This window comes from Brachyistius frenatus, unplaced genomic scaffold, assembly GCF_029030835.1.
Source record: "Brachyistius frenatus isolate BFR_SWC_R1_liver_20210118 unplaced genomic scaffold, ASM2903083v1 Contig_261, whole genome shotgun sequence".
In the NCBI taxonomy this organism is placed as follows: domain Eukaryota; kingdom Metazoa; phylum Chordata; class Actinopteri; family Embiotocidae; genus Brachyistius; species Brachyistius frenatus.
In genome coordinates, this window is record NW_027210860.1 from 316,034 (window position 1) to 340,657 (window position 24,624).

The 24,624-nt window shown below is 42.1% G+C and overlaps 4 protein-coding genes across 6 annotated transcripts; 2 read left to right on the forward strand and 2 right to left on the reverse strand.

Moving 5' to 3' along the window:
* Positions 1-478: 478 nt before the first annotated feature.
* Positions 479-6,135, reverse strand: klb (klotho beta). Its single transcript, XM_069721331.1, has 6 exons — positions 5,260-6,135; positions 3,585-4,098; positions 3,193-3,461; positions 2,805-3,061; positions 1,667-2,598; positions 479-1,176 (listed from the first exon to the last, which is right to left on the reverse strand). The coding sequence occupies exons 1-6, from the start codon at positions 6,022-6,024 to the stop codon at positions 749-751; spliced, it is 3,165 nt and encodes a 1,054-aa protein (XP_069577432.1). The 5' UTR covers positions 6,025-6,135; the 3' UTR covers positions 479-748.
* A 1,572-nt stretch (positions 6,136-7,707) lies between these two features.
* On the forward strand, positions 7,708-11,409 carry tlr1 (toll-like receptor 1). The gene is made up of 2 exons (XM_069721332.1): positions 7,708-7,975; positions 8,860-11,409. The coding sequence occupies exon 2, from the start codon at positions 8,867-8,869 to the stop codon at positions 11,270-11,272; it is 2,406 nt and encodes an 801-aa protein (XP_069577433.1). The 5' UTR covers positions 7,708-7,975; positions 8,860-8,866; the 3' UTR covers positions 11,273-11,409.
* Positions 11,410-11,496: 87 nt separating this feature from the next.
* Positions 11,497-19,250, reverse strand: ints10 (integrator complex subunit 10). Of its 3 annotated transcripts, XM_069721334.1 has the most exons (18): positions 18,939-19,250; positions 18,757-18,824; positions 18,562-18,665; positions 18,245-18,384; positions 18,067-18,148; positions 17,830-17,970; positions 17,467-17,641; positions 16,924-17,093; positions 16,655-16,794; positions 16,365-16,518; positions 16,052-16,134; positions 15,456-15,611; positions 14,616-14,724; positions 14,154-14,233; positions 13,267-13,429; positions 13,024-13,117; positions 12,655-12,723; positions 11,497-12,136 (listed from the first exon to the last, which is right to left on the reverse strand). In XM_069721334.1, exons 1-18 carry the CDS (start codon positions 19,065-19,067, stop codon positions 11,980-11,982), a joined length of 2,214 nt encoding a protein of 737 aa, XP_069577435.1. In that variant the 5' UTR covers positions 19,068-19,250; the 3' UTR covers positions 11,497-11,979. The 3 variants fall into 3 exon arrangements, with proteins under 3 accessions (XP_069577435.1, XP_069577436.1, XP_069577434.1); XM_069721335.1 differs by lacking the exon at positions 12,655-12,723; XM_069721333.1 differs by having other exon boundaries at positions 12,047-12,723.
* Positions 19,251-19,510: 260 nt separating this feature from the next.
* On the forward strand, positions 19,511-24,211 carry LOC138634424 (mitochondrial nicotinamide adenine dinucleotide transporter SLC25A51-like). The gene is made up of 2 exons (XM_069721336.1): positions 19,511-19,639; positions 21,615-24,211. The coding sequence occupies exon 2, from the start codon at positions 21,672-21,674 to the stop codon at positions 22,605-22,607; it is 936 nt and encodes a 311-aa protein (XP_069577437.1). The 5' UTR covers positions 19,511-19,639; positions 21,615-21,671; the 3' UTR covers positions 22,608-24,211.
* Positions 24,212-24,624: the final 413 nt, after the last annotated feature.

Below are 24,624 nucleotides of genomic sequence, written 5' to 3' on the forward strand. Positions count from 1 at the left end.
TTTCAACTTTCATACTACAAATTGAGAACCACAATTAAATCTGAACTAAACTAATAATACATTATATCAATGTCACTGATGTACACAGCAGGTTATAATCACGACTGACTGACTTAATTACGATACTAGAATCATGACTGACACGTTTTCTCTAGGTAGGGTCAGCAGTTAGGTAAAACATGTCTTCTTCTTTATTGTAAACCATATAACTCACATAATCAATTATCTTTTTTGTATTTATTTTTTTAAACAGCAACATGTGAGCTAACCAGTACATCTGTTGCCATGTCATGGTCATTTAACTGTGGAAACATACAAACAAAATAGCTTTCACAAATCTCCTAATGGATTACTCTAAATAACCTGAGACCCTTTGTCTTAACCCTCGTGTTGTCCTTGGGTCAAAATGACCCGCAGCTGTGTTCAACCAAGTTTTATTTTATTTCTATATTTTCATATTTTTTGGGATCATTTGTCATCATTCTTTAAAGAAACCCTCACAGTCTCCTTGTCACCAATGATCCCAAAAAATGTGAAAATAAAATAGAACTTGGTTGAACACAGCTGCGGGTCATTTTGACCCAAGGACAACACGCAGGTTAACAGCTATTGTGGGTAAACTGATCACATGTTTGTCACAAGAGCAAAAACAAGTAGTAACAAAACAGAAACAAGTACAGATTGTGGCTCTTCTCTTCAATGAGTCACACTTTGTCTGCGACATATTACTGAATCAATCTTTCCTCCATTAACACTTAACAACAGTTAAACACAAACACATTGGTGCGCCTTCCTTTTCTCTTCTCCTGTTCGCCCTGCTCTTCCCTCTCCCTCTGCCTCCTGTTTGGTTTCTCTTGGTGATGATGACAAAGAGGACAAGTGCTGCCAGCATAACAGCTGTTATGAGAAGGCAGCCTCCAAAAAACAGCATTGCTTTGTTCTTGAACATCCATTCGCATACAGAACAAAACTTTTGCAGCTCATGAAACTTGCAGGGCTGCGTCGTGTCATTGTCAGGGAAACCGCTGTGAGTGAGGATTTCTCTGTATACAGCAATGGAGGCTTTGGCTTTGGACTGGTGTTGGGTTGAGGTGAAGAGGCCAAACTGGGGGACATCTCGATCTTGGAGCTTCCACACATAGAAGCCCTGCAAGTTGACTCCGTCTTGATGGCAAGCTGAAAATAAAATAAAGAAGTTAGAGGTCAAATTTAGATTGTTCAACGCTAGATGGCAAGCTGAAAATAAAATAAAGAAGTTAGAGGTAAAATTTAGATTGTTCAGCGCCTCTCCAATTTCTCTTCCTCATCCAGTAATATGAACACATAATTGAAGAAAAAAAAAGAAAAAAAACTTTGGAGGCCTGCTGGTTAACCAATGTAAGAAAACAACATGCTTGCATGTGCATTTATGGGAGAGCCATGAAGGGCAAAGTGTGAACACAACACTGTCGCTCCAATTGTTTTTCTCTCCCCTCTTCTCTGTTTTTATGATCTTCGTGGCTTCTCATTAAGCCTTAGTTTTATAATAGAAAGCAATAAAGTCATTAAACCTGTATTACCTGCTGGGCTGTGCCTCTATCTCAACATCCTGAACCCTGCCATTTAGTTTCTACTAAAATATGATTACACAACACATTTGGGATTGAAGAGGAAATTAATGCCCTACCTTTGAGAGCCTCCTGCAGGTAACTCCTGAGGTAGTGCTGTCTGAGTTTATCATTGACAGGAGCCTGATCATCAACCCCACTGCCTGTGACAATAATAGGTAGAGCACGTCCGTATCTCTGGTTCACCCAGCTCAGCATCTTCCGGAGGCCCCAGGGTACAACAGCCTGCCCTAGATGGGAGGAGGGCCAGGTGGGATCAGAAAGGGTCAAACAGTCATGATCTGGGGGTGTTTTCTGCTGAAAATGTTCTTGTGACTGGGGATTTGGAGAGACCAGACGGGTAGTAAAATGGTTCAGCGCGATAAAACTTAGTGCCCCTCTCAGCTCCTTCCTCTCTGACTCAGTAAAACTGGGAAGAGGGGATCCAGGGAGGCCCATTACTCTAGCTCTCTCCTCCAGGTATGCCTTCATTTCCAGTGGGTAGTCCCCCTTCCTCTGCTCCTCCTCATATCTAGTCCCCAGCAATGGATCCAAGAAGCGACCAAGTTCAAATAGAAGGAATCGCTCTGCTGCTGCTATATGTGAATTCAGAAAGGGGTTGGCAGGTTTGGCCCAGTCGGCATGTAGCGCGAGTGATACCAGCCCTCGCTGCTGATTGTAATGTTCCCTCTCATATAGCCTCCAGGCTTTTGCATGAGCCAGAAGCAGGTTATGGGCTGCTTGATGCTTCTCTTTCCCACTAGAATAAAAATCTACCAATCTGTTGGGCTCATTGATGGTAATCCAGTATCGAACCCAGGTACCGAGCTCCTGGTAGCAAAGTGCTGCATATTCTTGAAAAGCTTTCACTGAGCTGTTCTTGAGCCAACCTCCAGAGGCATGCAGTGGCACAGGCAAGCCCAGATTCGGAGCTCTGTGTGTCGGATAGTACATAATAACCGTAGGCTCCAGGTCCAGCTTCTTGAGCTCCATCAGGACACAGCGGTAGTACCTTTCAGAAGTATAGAGGTAGGAGTTAATGTGTGCGGACAGACAGACAGGGTCAAATTAAAGTATAGTGGGCATCCACTTTATATTGTTCTAAATCTATGGAGTGAATCGAGTTGAATCCTATGGATTCGCAACAGAAATTCATCAAATACCTCTGAATTAGGGAGAACTGAAATAGTTAATGTTTGTGTGTTTGTGCATTTCTACCTCAGAGCTTCGGTGTTCACATTAGAGAGGTCTCCCTGGGGTAAAATCAGAGACCAGTTTAGGGCGAAGCGGTAGTGAGATGCCCCAGTGGAAGCAAACAGGCGAAGATGACCGCGAATAGCCAAATAGTCAGTGCATCGGGCCCGTCTGGTGGGGAGCCTCACCCCTGGGACTGGATGAAATGATCCGTCTCCTGTCAGGTTCCATCTGTACAAATGAGGGTCAGTAAACTGCGGGGAGAAAGGGTAGAAGTGGACCTACGAAAACAAACAAAAAAAAAAAACTGTTTTTTTTTTTAGGCGTATTGTATTATTGAAGTCGTATTATAGTTATGAAAATAAATTGCCAACGTATGGTTCTTCTCATGTCAACTTCTCGCCTTTCTTACCTGTAGAGTGGAGTCAGCAATGCCCCAGTGGAATTTGCAGGGGAAATAACCTTTGACCTCTCTTGAGGTTTTGTCACTTGGGAAACCATTGTCACTGACAACACGCTTATAGTACTGAGCAGTAGTCTTGGGAGTCCTGGTTCGGTTTGGTTGGCTGAAGTCGATATAGAAAAGTCCTCGTCTGACAGTGTATCCATAATTCCACTCAAAGCCATCCACCAGTGACCAGGCTGAGTAGCCAAACACCTGAACACCATCAAACTTGATAGCTGTAAAAGATAACATAACAAGTAACAGAGTGATAAATACTTTTACATTTGTTTTATGATGATTTGATTGTACAACATATTTTCTAACTCATATTTGTTAGTTCTCCCAAGTTTTCTGCTCACCTTGCAAGACTTGGTTGATAAAGCTCTTCATCAGATAGATAGCTACCGTGTCCTCCCTTCCCACCCTGGCTTCAGAGAACCAGCCTCCCTCAGCCACCAACACCCTTGGGTCACCGTACTCCAGCTTTATCCAGCGCAGGAGGCGTCGCAGGTCAGGGGTCACAGTCTGCCCATAGTGGACCAGGTTCCGGCCCAGACGGAGGTTGTTAGGCCCAAACGACAGAGCAAAAAAGTCGGCTGTTTTCTGCACCCACAGCTTCTCCTCGGGGGTGAATGTGGGCAGGAGAGCCCCCTGTTCCATTTTCAAAGAGACTGGGTAGTCCCCATCACCAAAGATGGGGTTGGCAAACCAGCCAAGGACTGCCTCTAGTGATGTCTGGCACAGTGCAACACTGGCAGCTGTGGTTTGGCCTCTCTGAGGCTCGACCCAGTGGGAACCAAAAACAATGGATACTTTACCTCTCTGAGTTGGGCGGAAGTTGGTGTTGTAGGTGTGCCAGGCTTTGGCGTGGGCCTGGCAATGACAGCAGACACATTATTTTGACGTTACTCACTTCTCTATACAACATTATCTTGGTATAATGAACCTGTTCACTGAAGACGTTTTGATATGTCACTGTATGAAATACAGTGGAAAATAATATGGTTGCATTTCCTTTTATCTACTTCAGTTTCAGGGTCCTGATTCTGTTTATTCTGGCCTGTTGTTACACTGTCATGGTTTATTGGGACACTTGAATCGGTACGGGGAACTCATTATTATATTTCATTGTTCTATTTCATACAGTATATAACACCTACACTTTTCCTATGATGTCAAGTCATGATTTAATCTGTGAAACATGTCTATGAGGCTTTATAAACACTTTAAACTTTAAATCCCTCGCAGAACCTATATCTCTGCCAAGGCTACGCAATCATCCAAATTTGTAATTTTAATTACAGAAAATGTTATGAATATTGAAACACATCTGGATCCAGATGTTCATGAAAAGACAATGAGAAACAATCAAGTACTTGACTGTTTCCATTTTATTATTGAAGCTGTTGTAGAGAAATCATCACTTGCTAATATATGGCCAAACTTTCCACAAAGTTTAGTTCAAATTTACAAATAGGTTATAGCAGATGTCATGCCAACTCAGATTAAAAAAAATCAAGAAAGTTCATATGAGAACTTAGCAGAAGTAATATAGTAATAATTAAATTAATGTATTCAGCAGCAGTAAGTTGCTTTTTGCTCCCTCTTTCTGCTCAGCATTAGCTACACGCAGACCATCTGTGCTTCACTGCACAAACATAAGTGATTATTAATGAGGCGTAGCTGTAACTTCCTGACACACACCGTTTCTCTCCAGCGCAGAAGTGCTGACGTGGTGGACTTTGACCTTAAGTTCCCTGTTTACAAATCACAAACTTATCAATAGGCTATAAATATGAGTGAGTTGTTTGCTTTTTCTACTCTGTTACCTAAAACCATTTCAAAGATGTAAACATTCATCAAGTATCATCAACTGATAAAGCTGTAGTTCAAAGTTTACAGACATTCTGTGCAATTGGAGAAATTCTTTATGGCACTGTTGTTACAACCAAGGCAAGAAATTAACAGTACAGACTAATGTACACACTTATGAAAAGTTGTACAAAACCTGTTGAGTGAGCCTGTATAACTTACCCTGATCAGGTTGTGGGCCACAATGAGAGAGCCAGCAGGACCCCCTTTCTCTCCAGGAGCGTGCACACCTGTCCTGTACCCCTGCACAGCCACCAGGTATGGATTATGCATTGTGAGCCAGTACTTAACACGACTCCCAAATGTGTAGAAACAAAATGCAGCATACTCCCCAAAGAGTCCCACCAGCGTGTCATTTTTCCAGCCTCCATATTGCTCTTGGAGCAGTTGCGGCAGGTCCCAGTGATGGAGGGTGACGATGGGCTCAATTTTCTTTTCCAGAAGCCTCTCTATAAGGCGGCTGTAATGCTCCACAGCTGCTGTATTGGGCTGGCCTTTGGCATTACCATCAGGAAAGAGCCTGGGCCAGGAGAGAGAGAAGGAGTATGATCTTACACCTAGATACTCCAGAGCCTCCACATCTTCTTCCCAGCAGTTGTAGCTGTCACTTGCCACATCCGCAGTCTTACTTGCTAAATCACCACTGCCAGAGAAGTGGGTGAAATGGTCCCAAATGGAGGTGCCTTTCTCATCCTGGTTCCAGGCTCCTTCTGTCTGGAAAGCAGAAGTCCCTGAGCCCCAGAGGAATCCCAAAGGGAAGGTGTCATGAAGAAAAGACTGGTCTTTGATGATGGGGTCCGGCTTGGGCTGCTGCCAAATATTCCTGCCCTCCCCAAGAGAGCAGACTGCCTCGTTCCAACGACACACCAACAATAGTAGTAAAAGTAAGCGGCACTGACAAGTGGGAAGAGAAGGATGGTTCAACATCCTGAAGGAGTCTGTCTTTTTTCAGAAATCCACTTTAGAGCAAGTGTCAGTCAGCGCAACAACTCTTTTTAATATAACATACCGTCTTGTGATTGACAATAGATCCATAATGTTGGTAAGGAAGAGGGAGAAATGATCACATCCAGCAGAGAGGAACATTTGAAGCTTCGAGGTGCTGCAGTATCCATCCGAAAACCTGCCTGGTCTTTCCTATCTCTTCCTCAGTGTACTTGTGCTCCCACTCAGCCCCTCCCTATAATGTTCACACATAGAAAGGTTGGCTCATAGCCACACATGCTTGTATCACTAAACACCTGAGACATTTCCGGCGGATTACTTTCACCTGCACTTTCAAAAACACTCCATCATCCTGCCACCACATAAGAAAAAACCTCTAGTGTCACAACTTTACACAACTTATGAGGATATCAGTGAGCCTTCCTTGTGAGGACGCACATACACCAACAGAGCTTACAGGCTCATGCTGATTGCTGTAAAGAACATTCTTGTGTCAATAATTAGCTTGTACTCTGATCTAAGTCTCATAACCAAGAAGTACCTCTCATTGCAGTCTGTTTGATTCCAAACAGAATTTTAACACCACGGATTTCAGTTTTCTAATACAAATTAAAATGTTTGATACATATCCAACACATTTATTGAATACGAAGCAGTGGTACAAAGTCATGCAGCTTAACAAAAAAAAGAAAAGAAAACGTTGTTTTTCAGTTGACTTGTGGCCAGAAGCTGTTAAGTTCATCTGCAGTGTTCTTTCAAGATTTGATCAAACCGTATCAGGTGAGAGCAGTGACACCAGCTCATATGACCTTATTATATTTACTGCCACACGCAGTATGAATATCGGTCACTGACCCAAAAAGCAGCAGTGCCAGACCAACAACATTGCTAGGAAGTGTGTGTGTGTATTTCACTTTCCATCTGGCTGAACACACACACCTGTCTTTGACAAAGTCTTCCAATCACAAAAAAAAAAGCCAATCTCGTCCTTCTTCATTAAAGCAGTGTAGCTGTCTCGAGTAAAAAAACATTGTTGCCCAGAATACACTCTGCCTCAAGGCATTAGTGGCATAAGTCAATTGAGTTGGAAAAGCAAGATTGACCTCATGGTCGCTATGATACAACAGAAAAGACAACTCGAAAACACTCATCTGTGTTTCTTTTCTTTGTTTTTAAACTGAACATATAACAGACATCATCCAGATATTACATACAACAGTTCAGACAAATTTCAAGATTCATATTTTTTGTGATTAGTGCTGTGATGATTATGTTTCTTTGTGACTGTGTATAATAAGGAACCACAGGGGGGCATCTTTTCAACCTGGTGCACAAAAAATAAACCCAAAGTGAATGATCTTATTTATAATTAAATATATTAAATATATTTTATATAATATATAAAATATATTATTTACTCGGTTAACTAAAACTGAAAAGCAGAAAGCAGATTTCAATATATTCACTGTCACTACATATTGAAGCGTCACAAACGGTTCTTTCAGTATAAAGTTTAGCACAGTAAATAAAGGGGAAGTGAAAAGAGGATGTACATGTGAGAACAGACATGATTTGTCTTAGGACGGCTTTCATTTCTGTGTCTGTTTCCTCTCACCTTCGTTATTTACTGTAGCAGAGACAGATGAGCAATCGAGGTAAATCCTGAGACGGACTGATGCTTGTCTTTAGATCAAAAACAATTTGTTTGGTGGGGCACTTTTTTTGCAATTATTCACTCAAACCTTTTCTTCGGAAACTGAAATCTATTTGTGTTTTTTTTCCATTTTTTGAGATTTTGAATCTCTGCAACTGCGATATTTTTATACCTCAGACAGAGCAGAAATACCGACTTGTCGAGGCTTAAAAATTCAATAAGTCATTGAGACATTGAGCGCAGTGCTTCTGCTGAAAAATTCATCTGACCTCAAAACAGGTTAGTAGAACTTATCTTTCTTTGTACTCGACAGTGTTTGTTGCAATGATTTTTTTTTTTTAATCTGATATTATTTCTATCTGTTTCAATGTTAAGCTTAAACAAATCAACACAGAGAATTGCAAGTCTAGAAAATAAAACAAAGCTATACATAACTCAATGGTTGAAAGTATAATAAAAAAAATATCCTGTTATTTTGTTCAAGTCAGTATTTAAAATGTGACTTTAAAAATACCAGAATAATAAAGCTAGAAAAAATATCTATTTACATTTTCTGTGGGAAACCTATCACTGATCCAATGCAATTTATTGTTAAATAAAACATTCTGTTATGATCAATTAGAAGACACTACAGGTCAAATCAATCACACTTGTGATTTAATATATGGTACCGTATGAACACTTGGTTACCAATGTATTAAGCACAGCTAAAACGAATGTTGTCAAATACAACTGTCCTATAATAAGTCCAATGTTCTTCTTCTTTTCCCAACATTATCGATTCTATTTTGTCCATCCCTCATAAAATGATGAGGGGAGGCTAAATAACAGAAACATGACTCTGTTTAATGCAATGCAGTTCAACAGAACTTTGAGACAGAAAACAGAAAGTCTTTCTTCTTTTCACAGGAGGTGTTATATAACTTTTGTTTTTATCAACATACCAGTAGAAAATATGGCAGTCCTACATCCTACAAAAGGATTATATGGTTCATTCCACACCTCTCAAAAGCAGTTCAACAAAAACTGGACATTGTAACCATCATAAATGAAGGGTTTATTGCAGGGCTGTTGTATTAGACTACACTGGGTTTTTAAGCTAACTGACGATGGGGAACATGAGTCAATAATGACATAGATGTTTATGTCTTACTTTTATCCAGACAAACAATGAGGCACATGGCTGCTGTCTTCTGGGCAGCGTCCATGTTTGTAGGACTCCAGAAGAGTGCTTCATCCCCTGACAGCATTGTAGACCTTTCATCCAGAAACCTCTCCTCTGTCCCACGAGACCTGCCACAGACAGCTGAGGTTTTAGACCTTTCATGCAACCACATACATCAACTTCACACAGGAGACTTTAAAAACACCATGCTTCTTCGGGACCTGAATGTGTCATGGAATAGTTTGGAGGAGGTGGATCCCGAGACTTTCCTTGACACACCACTTCTTGAGCATCTGGACCTGTCACACAACATGCTGAGGAACCTGTCGGGTCAAACCTACCTGATGCATACAGGGAACCTCCTGGTGCTTAACTTGACCAGCAACAAGTTCCTTACCATGACACTGGGGAGTGAGTTCAGTTCCCTGCTGAAACTGGAGAGATTAACAGTTGGAGCAAAAAACACGAGTAATGGGGATTTCAAAAACATTGCAAAGATAAAACTACAAATCCTGACCCTCTCCCTGGAGAATGAACCTGGTTATGAAGCAGGCAGCCTGAAGGATGTTCATTCTCAAAGGCTTCAGTTAGCCTACATTAACCCAACAATAGATCTTGATCTGATTGGTGATGCTTTGTCACTCTTTGATGAATTGGAGCTGATAAATTTGACAGGTGGCTACATATACTTAAGTAAGCAGATGAGTGAGAGAGCAGAAATACACACTTCTCATCTTTATCTCACCAGCATATCAATTGAATGGGGAGAATTAACTCAATATGTGAATACGGTTCTGCGTACTTCGATTACCCATCTGAGTGCGTCTGATGTGACCATTTACAAACCGCCTTATGTAGACACCAAAGTGACCCAAACAACAAAGTTGAAGTCCTTCACAGTGAGCCAGGCCGTGGTGAAATCTTTCTTCTTTGCACAGGAGGCGTTATACAACTTTTTTATCAACATACCAGTAGAGAATATGGCAGTCATTGAGACTTCAATCATACACATGACATGTCCAAAGTCCCAGAGTCCCATCCTCCAGCTGGACTTCTCCCACTGTGCTTTATCTGACACCATCTTCTCTGGAGTGAAGGATCAGGAATTTGTTGAATGTAAGAATCTGGGTAACTTGAGGAAATTGACTCTGAGAAGCAACAACTTGAAGAACCTTCAGGTACTGAGCAAACGTATGCAACACATGATGTCCCTGCAACACCTGGACCTCAGCTTCAACTCCATAGTTTATGATGGATTGTTGGAGTGTATGTGGCCCGAAAATATCACCAATTTGAATCTGTCTTCTAATAGGCTGTCAGACTCCATTTTTAAATGTCTACCAAAAGGAACAGAGGCACTGGATCTAAATAACAACAAGATTTCTGTGGTACCACAGTCCATCTTTAAACTGGAAAACCTTTCATCTCTCAATCTAAATGCCAACAGGCTGCGGGATCTGCCAGTGTGCAATACCTTCCCTGTACTGAGCGAGCTTCTGCTCAGGTCAAATTCCCTCCACGCTCCGTCTGTGGACAGACTAGACAGCTGTCCAAAACTGAAAACCCTGGATGTCAGTAACAACCCTTTCACCTGCATCTGCTCTCTGAGGGGTTTCATAAGTCTTGGCATCAAGTCTGAAAACAGAAAAAGTCACACGGGAGTTGAACTGTTGAGCTGGCCACTTGGCTATTACTGCGCCTACCCAGGGGCTGTCAGAGACTCCACATTGAAAGACATCCGGATCTCATTGGTCTCCTGCAATAGTGGTCTTCTAGCAGCCACCATCTTGGTCCCAGCAGTAGTGATGATTATGACTGTTATGGTTATGTGCAGGCACTGGGATGTTATCTGGTACATGGGCATGATCTGGCAGTGGACCAGAGCCAAACATCGTGCAAGAACACGAGAAGTTCGACCTGAAGATCTGGTGAATGTTGAGTTCCATGCTTTTGTGTCTTATAGCCAGCACGATGCCGACTGGGTGACCAACTCCCTCTTTCCTAACCTTGAAGGCCCTGGAAGAGGGCTTAGCATCTGCCATCATGAGCAAAACTTTGTGCCTGGAAAGACCATTATTGAGAACATCATTTGCTGTGTGGAGAAAAGCCGACGCTGTGTGTTTGTGCTCTCTGCTAACTTTGTCAAGAGCGAGTGGTGCCACTATGAATTGTACTTCGCCAGCCACCAACGCCTCGCTCAGGGCTCCGACAGCATTGTGCTGGTGCTGCTCGAGCCTCTGCCTCAGTACCTGATTCCATCCAAGTACTACCAGCTGAAGTCCATGATGAGCCGCCACACCTATCTGGAGTGGCCGCAGGACAGAGCCAAGCACAGGTTGTTCTGGGCTAACCTCAGAGCTGCTCTACAGGCCGACCTGCCGAATGCACCAGTCACAGAAATACAGGAGTGACAGTGGAGAGAGACTTTAAGAGGAAGGGAAGGGTGAGTAGGACACAGGGGAAAGTTTACCAAAAGGAACAAGGTAATGAAAACAGTTGGACATACTGGAGGGAAAATGTGCAGATTTTCTGGCTTGCTTTTTTTTTCTTTTTTTCTTTTTAACTCATGTCATTCTATTGTGAGCGGATGATGATCTGATGCGCTTTGTAGATACAGATGTATAACATGTCAACGTTTTTCAACCATTCAGGTAACATTTAATGTAAACACCCATATCAACTAACAATTTGATCAAGACTGTAGCAAAAACAAACTTTATCAAAGAGTATCAAAAATCCATTTGATTCTTTTGTCAATATCGACTCCCACAAAACAGCACAATATGACATGTTGAGGTTGAGCACAACATGCTAAAACTCCAACTTTGTACTAATAAGGAAGAAGATTACACACATACTGTACTGTGGAAAAAAAACAGCAGCACTGCATATCCAGTATTGTCTCTAACTCTCTGAAAACAGAGGTCCACTTTTAAGGCGAGGAGAAACACAGGCTCACTCTGCTCTTTAGAGTTCAGTGATGGATGATGAAGACAAGAGAGCAAGAAATGTTTCCTCTGTTGGGAGACACGTTTTGGAGTCATAAAGTCAGTCCAACTGCATTAAACTATGCCTGGGACTTAAACTATGAAAAGGTTCAAAATCCACAGGTTTGGTGTCAGGGAAGAGACTGGATGATGATTATTTTCTCGTTAATGCAGAAACGGTGGAGCACAAGGAGCAAGTTCTCTCCACAACGCGACACCTGCCTCTCCATAGCCAGGCGGAAATCCTCCTTCACTCCTTTGGTGATTCCTCGAGTCACCGTGTGGTGCCTGCAAGAGTAAAAGGATAAAAAATAAACACAAACATGGTCAGAAATGCATTCTTATGAGCTGACTGTACATAAATTGAAAGTGGGATCTATATGACGTATTCAGTAAAGACAAAGTCATGGAAACAGCATGTTACTTTCTCCTTATATCAGCCAGTCAACTTTAAACAACACATGTTCCATTCAAATAAATCAAAACCACATAAAGCATGTCCACAGATGAAATGAGATCAAGTGTCATGAAAAGGCAAAAAACTAAACTGACTGTACAACACCACCAACATCATCCTCAAATAACAACAACAGCAACAACAACAACAACAACAACGATGACCACAGAAAGACAAGTAATGGCTCAAATAAACAAACGCCGACAGGAAATCAAAGAACGACTGACTCTTGATGTAAAATGACAGGCCCAAATTAAAACTGGGGGATGACAAGCCTTGAAGCTGGGAATGAAGGAAGGGTGACTGGTGTGGGCGGGATGGGGACTGTGGGAGGAGGGGCCTGGGGTACCTGTCCATCGTCTGCACCCCTTGGAGCAGAAGGGTATTTAACTCCACCCCCAGGGCGGGGCTAGGGTTCCTGAGGGACAGCAACATTCAACAACTCTCAGTCAGTGAGGGTGCATTCAAGTGTCTTCTACAACAATGAATGAAGGAGTTTGATTATAGCGTATTTTTCTTTTCTTTTTTTTACCAAGAACTCCTTCCGTTTATAAGACCCGCTCCGTTAACAGCTTTTTCAGTTCAAAGTAAAAATTCTCCCCACAGGCCATGTCTATGTAGATCATCAGTCAATAGCACGGCTCTCTTTAAAAACACACCAACAGAACGGGAGAGTGCAGAGTCAAACTGGAAAAAACTCAGTATGGGGGTTGCTTACTTTATCAGCATTCCCTGATTGGGCAGCAGCTCCAGCTGGATTCTTCCTCCTTCTGGAGTACGCAGGTATGCAAACTCCTCCAGCATGTCAATGTCTGAGAAAGACCATGAGCTTATGGAAACCAACATGAGAACATAGTTAAAGTCACCACAAAAAAAACCGGCCTATAAACAGAACATGTGACTATGTTCTCGACAGGTTTTACAGTGTTGTGGTTGTTTCCGCGTTTACAAAAAAGGATACTGGTGACATAGTTGAAGAAATTCTCATACTGGAAACTGCCTTGCTGACAGATTTTATCCACGGCCTTTAAAAACAGCATCTCGCCCTGTGGCCAGTCATGCTGCAGGAGCACCACCACATGTCCGAGGGACAGATCGTCACGATTGTCAGTGAAGGCACGGAGCTGATTGGTCCCGATAAGAAAAAAAAAAAGATTGTTAAACAAGGATTTATATCAAAATCTACATGCAGTCTTGAAAAATCCACTGGACAAACACAGTGCGTGTTTTATTAAAGTCCTACAATAACAATCATAGACTCCAAGAATCTGTGTTTGTATTTGTTCTTTTCATGTTCAATCCTGCTTCAATGTTCTGTTATATATTATCTGGTAATTTGAGAAAACAGTCACACAATCTGGTTCATGAATAGAAGTGGTCATCGGGATCTTGTAATTACAAATGTTTAATTATGACCAAAATTTAAACAAATAGAATGAAAAATGAGACTATTTGCAGCACAGTGTAACTCAGGATTGACAACGCTTCAGAACCTACCTAAGAAACTCAGGTTATTTAAGATTTCTTCAGTATCAAAGTGATCTAGTGATAGCTGTTAAGTACATCCAGTGCAAGCTTATTAAGTGTAACACATGAAGAAGTAAATGACTTCCTGGTCACACAAATCAGACCGATTAAATATCGCAATGAAATTCAGTTCTATGTTTTGACTTGAGCATAAAATCAAAAGTACGAATTCAAGCTGTTATTTGTTTTGTGTTGGATTCATAAATTAAAAACAATAAAAAGGATTTTCTGTTTTTGGATTCTCAAGTGAATATGAAAAGAACAAATGATATACAGATTTCAAAGCCGTTTCACTTTGACAGAATCAACTACTCAAAGTACCTTGAAGCAGGCGAGCATCAGCTGGAGACAGAAAGGTAACACAGCTTTGCTGGTGCAGGGAAGCAATCTCAGGTCATTACCTAAACAAAATTTAAAAAAGAGGCAATGTTCTGATGAAATTAAGACTTCTATTCAAATTTCTAATTGAATTCTCACACAGAAGTGGGCGGCTAACTTTTGTATCTTGAATCACCAAAGGGAAAACATTAGCTCCAAAAGAGTCAGCGGTTTTTCATGAACATGCAAATTACACCAGATAAAACTTGTGGTCCAAGTGGTAATACTGTATTGTACTGTAGTACTACCGAGATAACGGTCACATGTATGTATCAACATATAGACCTTTACAATACTAACCAGTTTTGAAGACAATACAAAAGAGAGTTTGAGGTGTCAGTTTTGCAAAACAAATTTAAAGCTGCTCATAATCAGAATCAGTGTGTGAGCTCAGGAGGCATTTACCTTTCCTAGTTTTGTTCTTGACTCTAACCTGCTCCTCTGGGGCCTTAGTTGGTTCTTGGTTTGGGGGTACCAGTCCACTGACAACATCCAGTAGCTTCTCACAGGCCATCTGATAACCAAGATACAGTACATTACATTCATGATGTGCATTACTTGCAGGGCTATTCCACAAAACTTCATTAAAATAAACAGACTGCATGAGTATCTTTTTTGCGAGGCTCCTACTTTTTTCTAAATTGTATTGATGACTTTATGTAAGTTAGCACACACGCTGCACTTCTTTTTATTTTTAGGTTTACATGTCAAACACTGATATAGTACAAAACTGTATGCGTGTGGGTATCCAGGTATGAACGGGTACTAACTGCAGTTTGTTGTAGAGCAAATTGAGAAATAGGATGTACTAAACATATGAAGCAGTTGCAAGACTCTGTAATAAATCTTAACTATAACGCCACCTTCAGGCCGGGATGTGTCATAAGATTCATTTTTGGGGCTGGTCAAGGGAAGGTTGTATTTTTCTGTAACTACACCTAATGTTTAAAAACAAAACAGCCCCCAAAAATATGTAAACGTGTACACAGTATAGATGACACCTGAACAGCATATCTCTGCAAAGTGGGATTACGAGACAAACAACTCCAAATTATTACATTTAAATGTGATGCAAAAGGTTAAATTACTAGTCAACAAAATAGTATAACACCGTATATTTTGTGCTGGGTGTACATTCAGAATATGAACAAAAAACTGAAAAATAGAAGCATGTCTGTATATGCATGCCCCCCCCCCCACCACCTGATATATACACTAAGAGTGTGGTCGTGTGCATGTGTGTACCCTGTATTCTCCCAGCGCATAGTGGCAGGATGCCTGCTGTATGAGGGCCCTGTGGTGCTCCAGACTGGCCTGACCTGAGGGGCTCTGCTGGCCGGGCTGAGGCTGCTGCACTGCAGCCATCTGGTGCAGGCTGGAGAGGGCCTTGCGGTACTGCCCCTGGAGATGACATACGCACGCATAGTCAAGAGTACATAATCGCAGGCAACTTGTGAGGCACATGGAAAGATACATCAATATGTACATAAATATGTTTCAATTAGGATTAACAGATTGTTCATATTTTATTAAAAATGGCCAAACTTTAATGAACTTGTTGTAATCAGTTTGTGTTGTGTTTTATAATCTTTATTTGTGCCATTCTTAAAATATAGTTTAAATAAAAATGTGTATCAATATAACCTGTTCTTTGCTGTTCTTACCATGATTGCATTTCCCCACACAGATCAATAGAGTTTTATTGAAACCAGTAATCAATCAATGGTAAAATACTCTGATCCTACAGGTAACACAATGAGGCATAAGCAAGTAGTGGTAATACAGAACACAGAAAAAAGGGCTGTAGGTGTCTTGTCACAAACAAAAATATAAACTCTTACCTGGTATATAATCATGTCGGTGAGGAATATTCTGAACCACAGCCAGCTGTCGGTCTTCCATGAGGCGCAGATCTTCTTGAACTCTGAGAGACATTAAAATGCAAAGTTCATTTAAATGATTAAAACCTTCATCCTTGCCTTCCTTATAGTAAATTAATAATGTCTCTTTAGCAAAACAAAATGTAAAAGCAGTAAGAATCCACCGGCATCTATTGTGGTTGTAGTGGTAGCCACTTTATGATTTGGTGACAACATGACTGGACCCTGTCTGAATGTTTAAACATAAACACAAACAAATGTAAGAGGTGCTTACCAGTTTCCACACTATCGTGGGAGTGAAGGAGATCCCAGCCTTCTCTCGCTGTGCGAAAGCTCTCCAGAGTCTCCGACCAGCTGGGCATCTCAGTCTTATTCACTAAAACGTGTCGACTGCGGCTTTTCCCCAAACCTTCCTCATCATCTGAGCTCTACAACAACACACACGTGCACAGTAACCAAAAAGCAAATGCAATGGAAGCAAACTTTAGTCATGTACCAACATGTTAAAGTCACCTTTTTGGGCTTTCACAGGAATATTGTAGAAAACATCGAAATGATCCTCACCATCGTCTTCTCTCTCCCATCTGCCAGTTTGCGTTTCTTATGTGCATGTTTCACTGCTCCTCTCTCCACCTCCACATCACTATACACTGAGCTCAAATCCTCCACAAGGATCCACGGCCCTGAACTCAAAGCACTGACACCTAGGAAACATAAACAAATAATGTCACCGCAACCTTTTACTGAAAAGATGACAGGGGTGCTTATCCTGAGAAATCCGAATGAAATGCACCAACAGGGAACTATGTGTGATTGCAAAGATTGAGACTGACCCTGGAAGAGTGCGGGCTGCACGGCTGAGACATAGAGGAAGGCGCTGCGGAAGAGGACGAGTGCAGCACAGATGACCACCTGACAGCAGCAGCGGGACCTCGTGTCTCCTTCCAGACCAGGCAGGTAGCGACACAGCTCCTTCACTCTCTGAAGCATGTCCACATAACTCCTGGAGCACACAAACACACAAACACACTCACTTTAAAAACATTTGATTTCATTATTAGCAACCAGCTACAAGTGTTTGTTTTTGATTAACATTAATATGTCATATTCTTTTACTACAAATGTACAAAAAAGGAAAAATGTTGTCCATGAATATTCCTTCCCATGCTGATTTAAGTCAATGGCACCACAAACTGTAGCTTCAGAAATGACCATAAAATTGAGTTGACATGCTCTCTGAAACATAGTAACACCGTTGTATTGGACTGCATTTGTTGTGGCTTCAGTTGGTGCACTGAGTAAACCAGCAACTGTAAATGAAAGCATTATCTCTGTGCAACACAACACAGTCGTGACGATCAGTCTGATGAGAGTACCTCTGTCCCTTGTCTCCCTGCCACTCACAGCGGGCTCCAACCACAAAAAGAATATCTAACAGCTTCTCCCAGGGCTCTGCAACCACTGACGATTTTTCCGACAGGCCGTCGATCACATAGCGCTGGGAGCCACGGGACACAGTGGGTGACTTCAGAGTCCCACCTTCCTGAGAGCCTGAAACAAAGAACAAGGGGAAAATAATAATGTCCCGCAGGCAGTAATTAGAAAAAAAAAAAAAGGGGGAGACAGAAATTAATGTAGAACAAGAAATACTGGGAATCAAAGGTATCCCACTCACCTGGCACTAAGAGAGAAAAAGAAAGAATAAACACAGTAAAAACAAAAACACAGTAAAACGTTACCTTGAATCTGTACATCAGGAGAAGGTCCACGGGTAACATAACCAATGTAGAATTCTGCTGCTTTCAGCATGTATTTCTGCATTAAGCTGGCTGGCAGGCGCATGTCCATGTTGTTTATGACCAAAGGAAGGACATCACACACTGTAATAGTAATAAAAACAAAAAAAACGTTATATATACCAAGTGTTTTTTGCAAAATGATTTTAAAACAGATTTTATTAATAGTATTTCACCAACCAAAAAGTTTTCTGAAGCAGTTGACAGGAGTCTCCACGTTCTCTGATGCCTCCGCCTCCAACAATGTCTCTCCTAAATTGACCTAACAACACAGCAGATTGCTCCCATTTAGTTTTTAAATATTATTTACACCAGGCTCAAATCTCGGGAGTACAACAGTTATGGTAATATTACACACCCCGTGTTGGACTACAGACTCTGGAAAGCGCTTCAGGAGGAGGAGCAGCATCTCTGCCTTCTCCAAAGTGTTGAAACACTGCTCTGTGGCTTTCAGCAGCATCTCGCACTGCACACGACCAGGCAGAGTCTCAAAAAGCCCTGGACGAGACACACACACACACACACACACACACACACACACACACACACACACACACACACACACACACACAGAGAGAAGTGGTCACTCATCTGATTCCTAATTCAAACATCGTCCATCTCACGGTGACCCACGCTTCACTATTACTCTCCTTAAAGCGAGTGAACTCCACTCACCTCGTAGAAACTGGGCATGCTTGTCCTGAGAGTCACTGCGCAGGGCAGCTGTGATCACACTAATCTCACGCCACACAACGGGCTGGTCGGGAAAGTTTATAAACCTACAGGACGGACAAATAAAAGTGTTGAGGCTCAGCACGGGGGGCTCGACATCAGCAGCGGTCCGACAAGAAATACCACCGTGTGACTCACATGTCATACAGCAGCCTCCCCGCCGACGCGGTCCTCTCTGCGTTGCGTTCAATGATGTACATTTCGTACTGTGGAAAGAAATTAACATCATTTCACGAGATTTCACAACGCGGGTGAACAAACGTGTCACGTTAAACTCGACGTGGATGTCGCAGCGTGAAGAAGCTGAGGTCGACGCCGACCTGTATGTTGAAGTCTGCAGGGTAAAGGGTTCTGGCGGTGATGAGCCAGGCTTTAGCTGCACAGGGATCATCGGACACCAGCTCCCGGGCTCTCTTCACCAAAAACTCGCAGTCTTTTTGCGCTGACATTTTACATTAATCAATGCCGAAAGCGATAATAATAATTTAAAAAAAAAAGAAAGTCCTTTATGATTTACCAGACAAGGCTCGACCTGTATTGACCGAAACGTAAACGTTTAGGATACTGACGTCACAACGAAGGCGTAAAACATCACGCTCGCGTCCCGCTTTACGACCGACGTCCAAACGCTGCCGCAGTCGCACCAAAACGTCACGAAAACAAGCGGTTTGGCTTTGTTCAATATATTCTGGGCGTCAAAACAAATATCAGGGGTAATTTATCAACTCAAACTCTCCGCGATTGTACTTTGTGTGACACAATGAACTAATTTGACGCGTTGTAAAAAAAAAAAAAAAAAGGTCTCTGAAGCAGCCGTTGGCCCGCCCGTCCGTCCGTCTGTATATGCTCTCGAGCGCTGCCTGCATTGCGCATGCGCGGAAGTAGCATCGCTATCAGCTGCTGCTGCTGCCTCTAGTGGGGCTGAAGACTCGACCTACAGCAGCAGTGGCCCTGCAAAAAATAATCAACTAAAAGCCCTCTACCTGTCCGGAGATAGGACAGCGACGGGTACGCGCTGCAGGTAAAACAAAAAACTCGGCGCTTTACGGGACTCGCTCCTTTGACATTCAGTGTCCGTCGACGGAGTCTCCGACCAATCATCGATCAGGGCTGGTCCGCTCCGGCTCTCCGGAGCTAGCCACTTAGCACGCCAGGCGGCTCACATGTTGACATCTCCCGAGTCGTTCAATGCGGTTAAATTGAACAGTTATTGTGTTAAAATGTGCCATAAAAACACGAAAGCTCAAGAACGCACTCGCGTTTCCAAAATAAAATACTCGGTTCACTTTATGTGTCACGAACAAGCTTTCATATGTGTCGGGCGTGTATTTCTCTGTTGAGTTACAATTGCATCGTCGTAATATTACTTGCTCGGGTTTTATGTCTGCACAGGAAATGTAATTCTGCAGAGTCACTGCAGCTGCGAGGAAGATGTCGTTTGAGTTATTGTTTTTTTGTTTTTTTCTGTGCAGTGTCGGGGAGTAACTAGTCACATGTTTAATTTAGAAAATATATGTAATTATAATCAGTTACTGAGAATAAAATATGTGATTCAATTACAGTTAGTATTTAAAAAAAATGTGGATGATTACACATAAATATAATCATTTTGGTTAAAAAAAAAAAAAAGAAGTTTATATGGAGGCTATAGTATTGACTTCTGTCTCGGAAAGCTCCATTCATCTGTCAGCAGGAGCTCAAATTTGGAGTCTTGTTGTTGATTGGTGATTTTATTATAATTCACACTGCCTCATCTGCCAATCAAATGAATGTGCATTGCTCCAGGGTAAACCTATAAAGGCAGTGGACGTATCATCTGATAAGACGAGGAAATATTCACCAGTGAGTCACTCAGGGTGTGGACGGCACCCGGGCCTGTTCGTACTTCTATCACCATTCCTGAATGTAGACTTGGTTTTAAATATTGGGAACGTTTTTCTTTTACTGCTGTCAGTTATGATTCACATACTGGTGATTGTGCTTTAAAATCATTATGTTCCCCGTTTTAATTCAAGTTATATTGAAGAACAACTTTTAATAAAAGTCTTGACAGTAATCAGGGTCTCGTGCTGTTGGGAGAATCACACGGCCTAGTTTAAATGTGGTATTTAGGACTTTTCAGCTTTATTGCCCAGTTTAAAACACTTATTAAAAAAAAAGTCATCATAAAATAAGCAAATGTAATAAGATACATTATTTTGATGACGTAATTTAAAAAAAAAAAACGTATTACATTTCAAAAGTAACCTTCCCAACACTTCCTCTGTGTCGCAGCATGAGTAGGCGAACAAATAACCCTGAATTTAAGCTTTCGAATGAATTTCAATATCATGGCCGAGGGTCAGCAGCCATGTGACACTCCGGTTTGTCAAACTGACCTGAAACTATGCATGAAGATTTCTGGAGGCATATTGTGGTTGACACACTTTGACCTCCAATGACCTCAAAGCTTTGCTGGCGCTATCTCCTTTTTGTTCTATATTTAGACAACTCCTCGACAACATCCTCTATTTACTACCGGGCATGTAAACACTTACTCTTAATTGGTGGGCTCTTGCTTTTGTTTGATCAAATCTGTTCTTGCTGTTTCAAGTATAAATCGGTGTATTCTTCACACACATAAATAACATTTGAAACTTAAATATTGCATATTACCGGATTTTCAAAAATAAATTGCACAATATTAAAGCTTTAAAAGCCAAAGATTTATGTGGAATTATATGTAACATTTGTATTTATTTTATTTAATTTTTTATTGATTTATTTTAATGCATTTACATTTTGTTGTTTGAGGTTTTTTTTAAATATTTATTGTTATGGCCTTCTTTAATAAAAGCTATGTTGGTAGATTTCTTTATTACAATCCATAAAAAAATAAAATAATTTAGCTTAAGCATGTTTGGCTAAAATGTAATTGATGTTACGTGTAAGTGTGAAAGGAGATAAAAACCACATATCTGATATTTTCTCTCTCCTCTATGGTATGTATTTTACAGAAGAGTGCAGTGCTGATGTGATGCTAAAGTACCAGACTGCGGTGCACTGAGCCTCCCATGGCTGTTAGCACCATGGACTCAGAGTCTGCCCGGACACCTCAGCCGCAGGCCGCCCTGCCAAAAGGAAGCAACTCCCTGCTGCCCGCTGGGGTTCTGAGCACCATGTTGGGTTCTCAAGGGAAGCACTACGTCTGTGGTTCCATCGCAGCCTTTACCAATATTGTGGTGACCTTCCCCATCCAGAAGGTGCTGTTCCGCCAGCAGCTGCACGGTGTGTTGGCCACTGAGGCGGTGCAACAGCTCCAGCGGGATGGTCTGAGGAATCTGTACCGGGGCCTGCTGCCGCCGCTGCTCCAGAAGAGCACCACCGTTGCCATCATGTTTGGCCTGTACGAGGACTTTTCGAGAGTCTTACTCGAGCAGGCCGGTAGCAGCGGCTCGCCGGAGCTGGTCACGCGGAGCTTCGCTGCAGTGCTGGCAGGAGTTGCGGAGGCCTTCCTGACGCCGTTTGAGCGCGTGCAGACTCTCCTTCAAGACCATCGGCATCACGGGCGCTTCAACAACACAGCCCACACCTTCCGGACACTTCTTACCGAGTATGGCGTCAGAGAGTGCTACCGTGGCCTCGTGCCCATACTCCTCCGTAATGGCCCCAGCAATGTGCTCTTCTTCGGGCTCCGTGGTCCCATTAAAGAGCAGCTCCCAGAAGCTACAAGCAGGGCCAGTCACATGGTTAATGATTTCGTGTGTGGAGGGGTGTTGGGAGCAGCCCTCGGCATCATGTTCTACCCATTAAATGTGGTAAAGTCCCGGGCTCAGTCTCAGGTCGGTGGAGCCTTCCAGCCCTGCAGGGAGGTGCTGTTAACAGTGTGGAGAGAGAGGGGTGGCAGCCTGGCCATGCTCTTCAGAGGGGCCCACCTCAACTACCACCGTTCACTTCTTTCCTGGGGGATCATCAACGCCACCTACGAGCTGCTGCTGAAGCTCATATGAGAGGAAGTAGGAAGAGGAAATAGCGATTTAGAGTGGAAGAGGAAGTATTTAAAGGGGAAAACCTTTAAGCAGAGATAGAGACAGTTTGAAGAGAGAACGTAAAGCCCATGCACTTACTGTCTGGCACTGTTCACGGGACAGAGGTATCATGACAGCAATGAAAGTTTCACTTCTGACAGGGGCCAACAGTCAGTGTAAGATAACCACCTGCCATTGTTACTTTTTACAATTGTCGAAGTGTTAAAACCAAGACACACACTTTAGCCTGTACAAAACTTGTGCCAGGGTCCAATCAAAATGCTCTTGTTTGCTCTGTGTACAAAAATCTGGGGGAGCAAACAGAACTGCAGCGCTTTTTTTCCTCCCCAGTTTCAAGGAAAGGTTACACGAGTGCATTATCTCTTTAATAGGAGAAGCAGCTGTGTCTTTGTATTGTGCTGTGTGCTGTGGTGTTTCGAAGACCGTATCCATCTGTTTGTTTGTCCTCTGTGAAGCTAAATTCTGCCACTTAAATAATTTTGTGATTTTTGACCATTGAAATACCTAGAGAACTATTGTTGGCCGTTTTATTTCTGGCTGTGCTCGCTGTCCACTGATTCAGAGCACATAGTGAAGAGATCTATAGTGATGCTGAGGAAATAATTGAACATGGTATTGGAAATGCCAACAAAATGGAAAGTAAAAATGTTGGGATTTTTGAAACAGTTTGTGCTTTCACTAATGTGAAATGATTTGTCGAATAGTGTTTGTCTTGGTGTTTTGTCTGAAGTGCTACTGGCAGGGTGTATTATTTGAGTCTTGACCAAGTGCCCAATGATATATTTGTCAGTAAAGAATACAGTCACATCCACATCTTTTGCATTTTTATGAAAAAATATTGGAAGAGAGAAAGAATTAAATTAAATTAGGCTTCTGTAATTTGCAACAAATCGGAGATCATTGAGGAAAAAACTCCTGTGATGTTAATTTTGCGATGCATCTTTGCTGCTTTTTGTTCATTTTTGGACTACTGCTATAAAAAAAAATAATAATAACTGCTCCTCGATGTTTGATTGCTTTTTATAAACTTACTAACATTTCTGTTATTCGTGTATCCCCCTCCTTTTATATCGCCTCCTCTCACGCTTGCTCTCCTCTCTGTCTGTAACATCTGCTGACATAATTGGCTCAGATTTCAAGCTTGAGTAGATGCAGTCACCACACAGCAGCTATTGCTGGGTACGACAGCCCGAAGAGGAGAGGCAGCCTGCCTCGGACACTTGAGCGAGAGAGGCTGAAGAGTAGTGGTACTGAGAGAAGATTGGGGGGGGGGGGGGGGGGGGGCAGAGGGTGATGTTCAGTGGCACAAAAAGCTCAAGCTGCCATGTAAATGGATCACTTGGCCTACTTCTTTTCATTTTGACTGTCCACATTGTGTGTACTCTGTTTCATAGGATTCTTTTTTCAGGTTTTTCTAGGATTCCCTCTTTGAAAGTACGACTTTGTATTCCATTATTCTGGGACACCCTCGCTGATACTAGATAATGCTGTTTATCACCTTCCTGAGGCACAGATCACTACGAAAATGTCAAATTTATAAATCCAACTCAATTAAATGTTTAAAATCAATCTGTTAGAAACATGAACAAGTCTTTTATGTGGGAGTTTATGGGGACAAACGAGCTGACTGTCAACATCTTTTTGAAGAAGACGCCTAATTCACCCAGAAAGATGACAAATGAGGTTTTACTTATGTAATAGAGGCACTCGTGCATCATGAAACTGAATAATCCTTCTGTGTTTTGCGACCTCCGTGCCAGTCATTTGTGTCTCTTGAGTCATACAACAATAATGCGTCATCTGTCTGACCCGCCCTTCTCCAAATATGCACTGTAATCCATCCACGGTAATCAATCACACAAGCAGCATCACCATACAATGATGTGTTGTCGAGAAGAGGAACATATTTAATACTGGATCATAATGAAGGATGACGACAACACTTCTGCTGACCAAGTGTAGTTTAACACCTCTGTCT

Excerpts from the sequence above, each read along its gene's own strand:
- klb (XM_069721331.1), bottom strand. The coding sequence starts at position 6,024 with ATGTTGAACCATCCTTCTCTTCCCACTTGTCAGTGCCGCTTACTTTTA. Across the intron at positions 3,462-3,584 it reads TATCAACCAAGTCTTGCAAG|CTATCAAGTTTGATGGTGTT; the intron begins GTGAGCAGAAAA and ends TATCTTTTACAG. Across the intron at positions 3,062-3,192 it reads TTGCTGACTCCACTCTACAG|GTCCACTTCTACCCTTTCTC; the intron begins GTAAGAAAGGCG and ends TTGTTTTCGTAG.
- ints10 (XM_069721333.1), bottom strand. The coding sequence starts at position 19,067 with ATGTCAGCGCAAAAAGACTGCGAGTTTTTGGTGAAGAGAGCCCGGGAG. Across the intron at positions 17,642-17,829 it reads TCCTGATGTACAGATTCAAG|GCTCTCAGGAAGGTGGGACT; the intron begins GTAACGTTTTAC and ends TCTTTGTTTCAG. Across the intron at positions 16,519-16,654 it reads ATGGGAGAGAGAAGACGATG|AGCTCAGATGATGAGGAAGG; the intron begins GTGAGGATCATT and ends GTGTTGTTGTAG.
- tlr1 (XM_069721332.1), top strand. The coding sequence starts at position 8,867 with ATGAGGCACATGGCTGCTGTCTTCTGGGCAGCGTCCATGTTTGTAGGA.
- LOC138634424 (XM_069721336.1), top strand. The coding sequence starts at position 21,672 with ATGGCTGTTAGCACCATGGACTCAGAGTCTGCCCGGACACCTCAGCCG.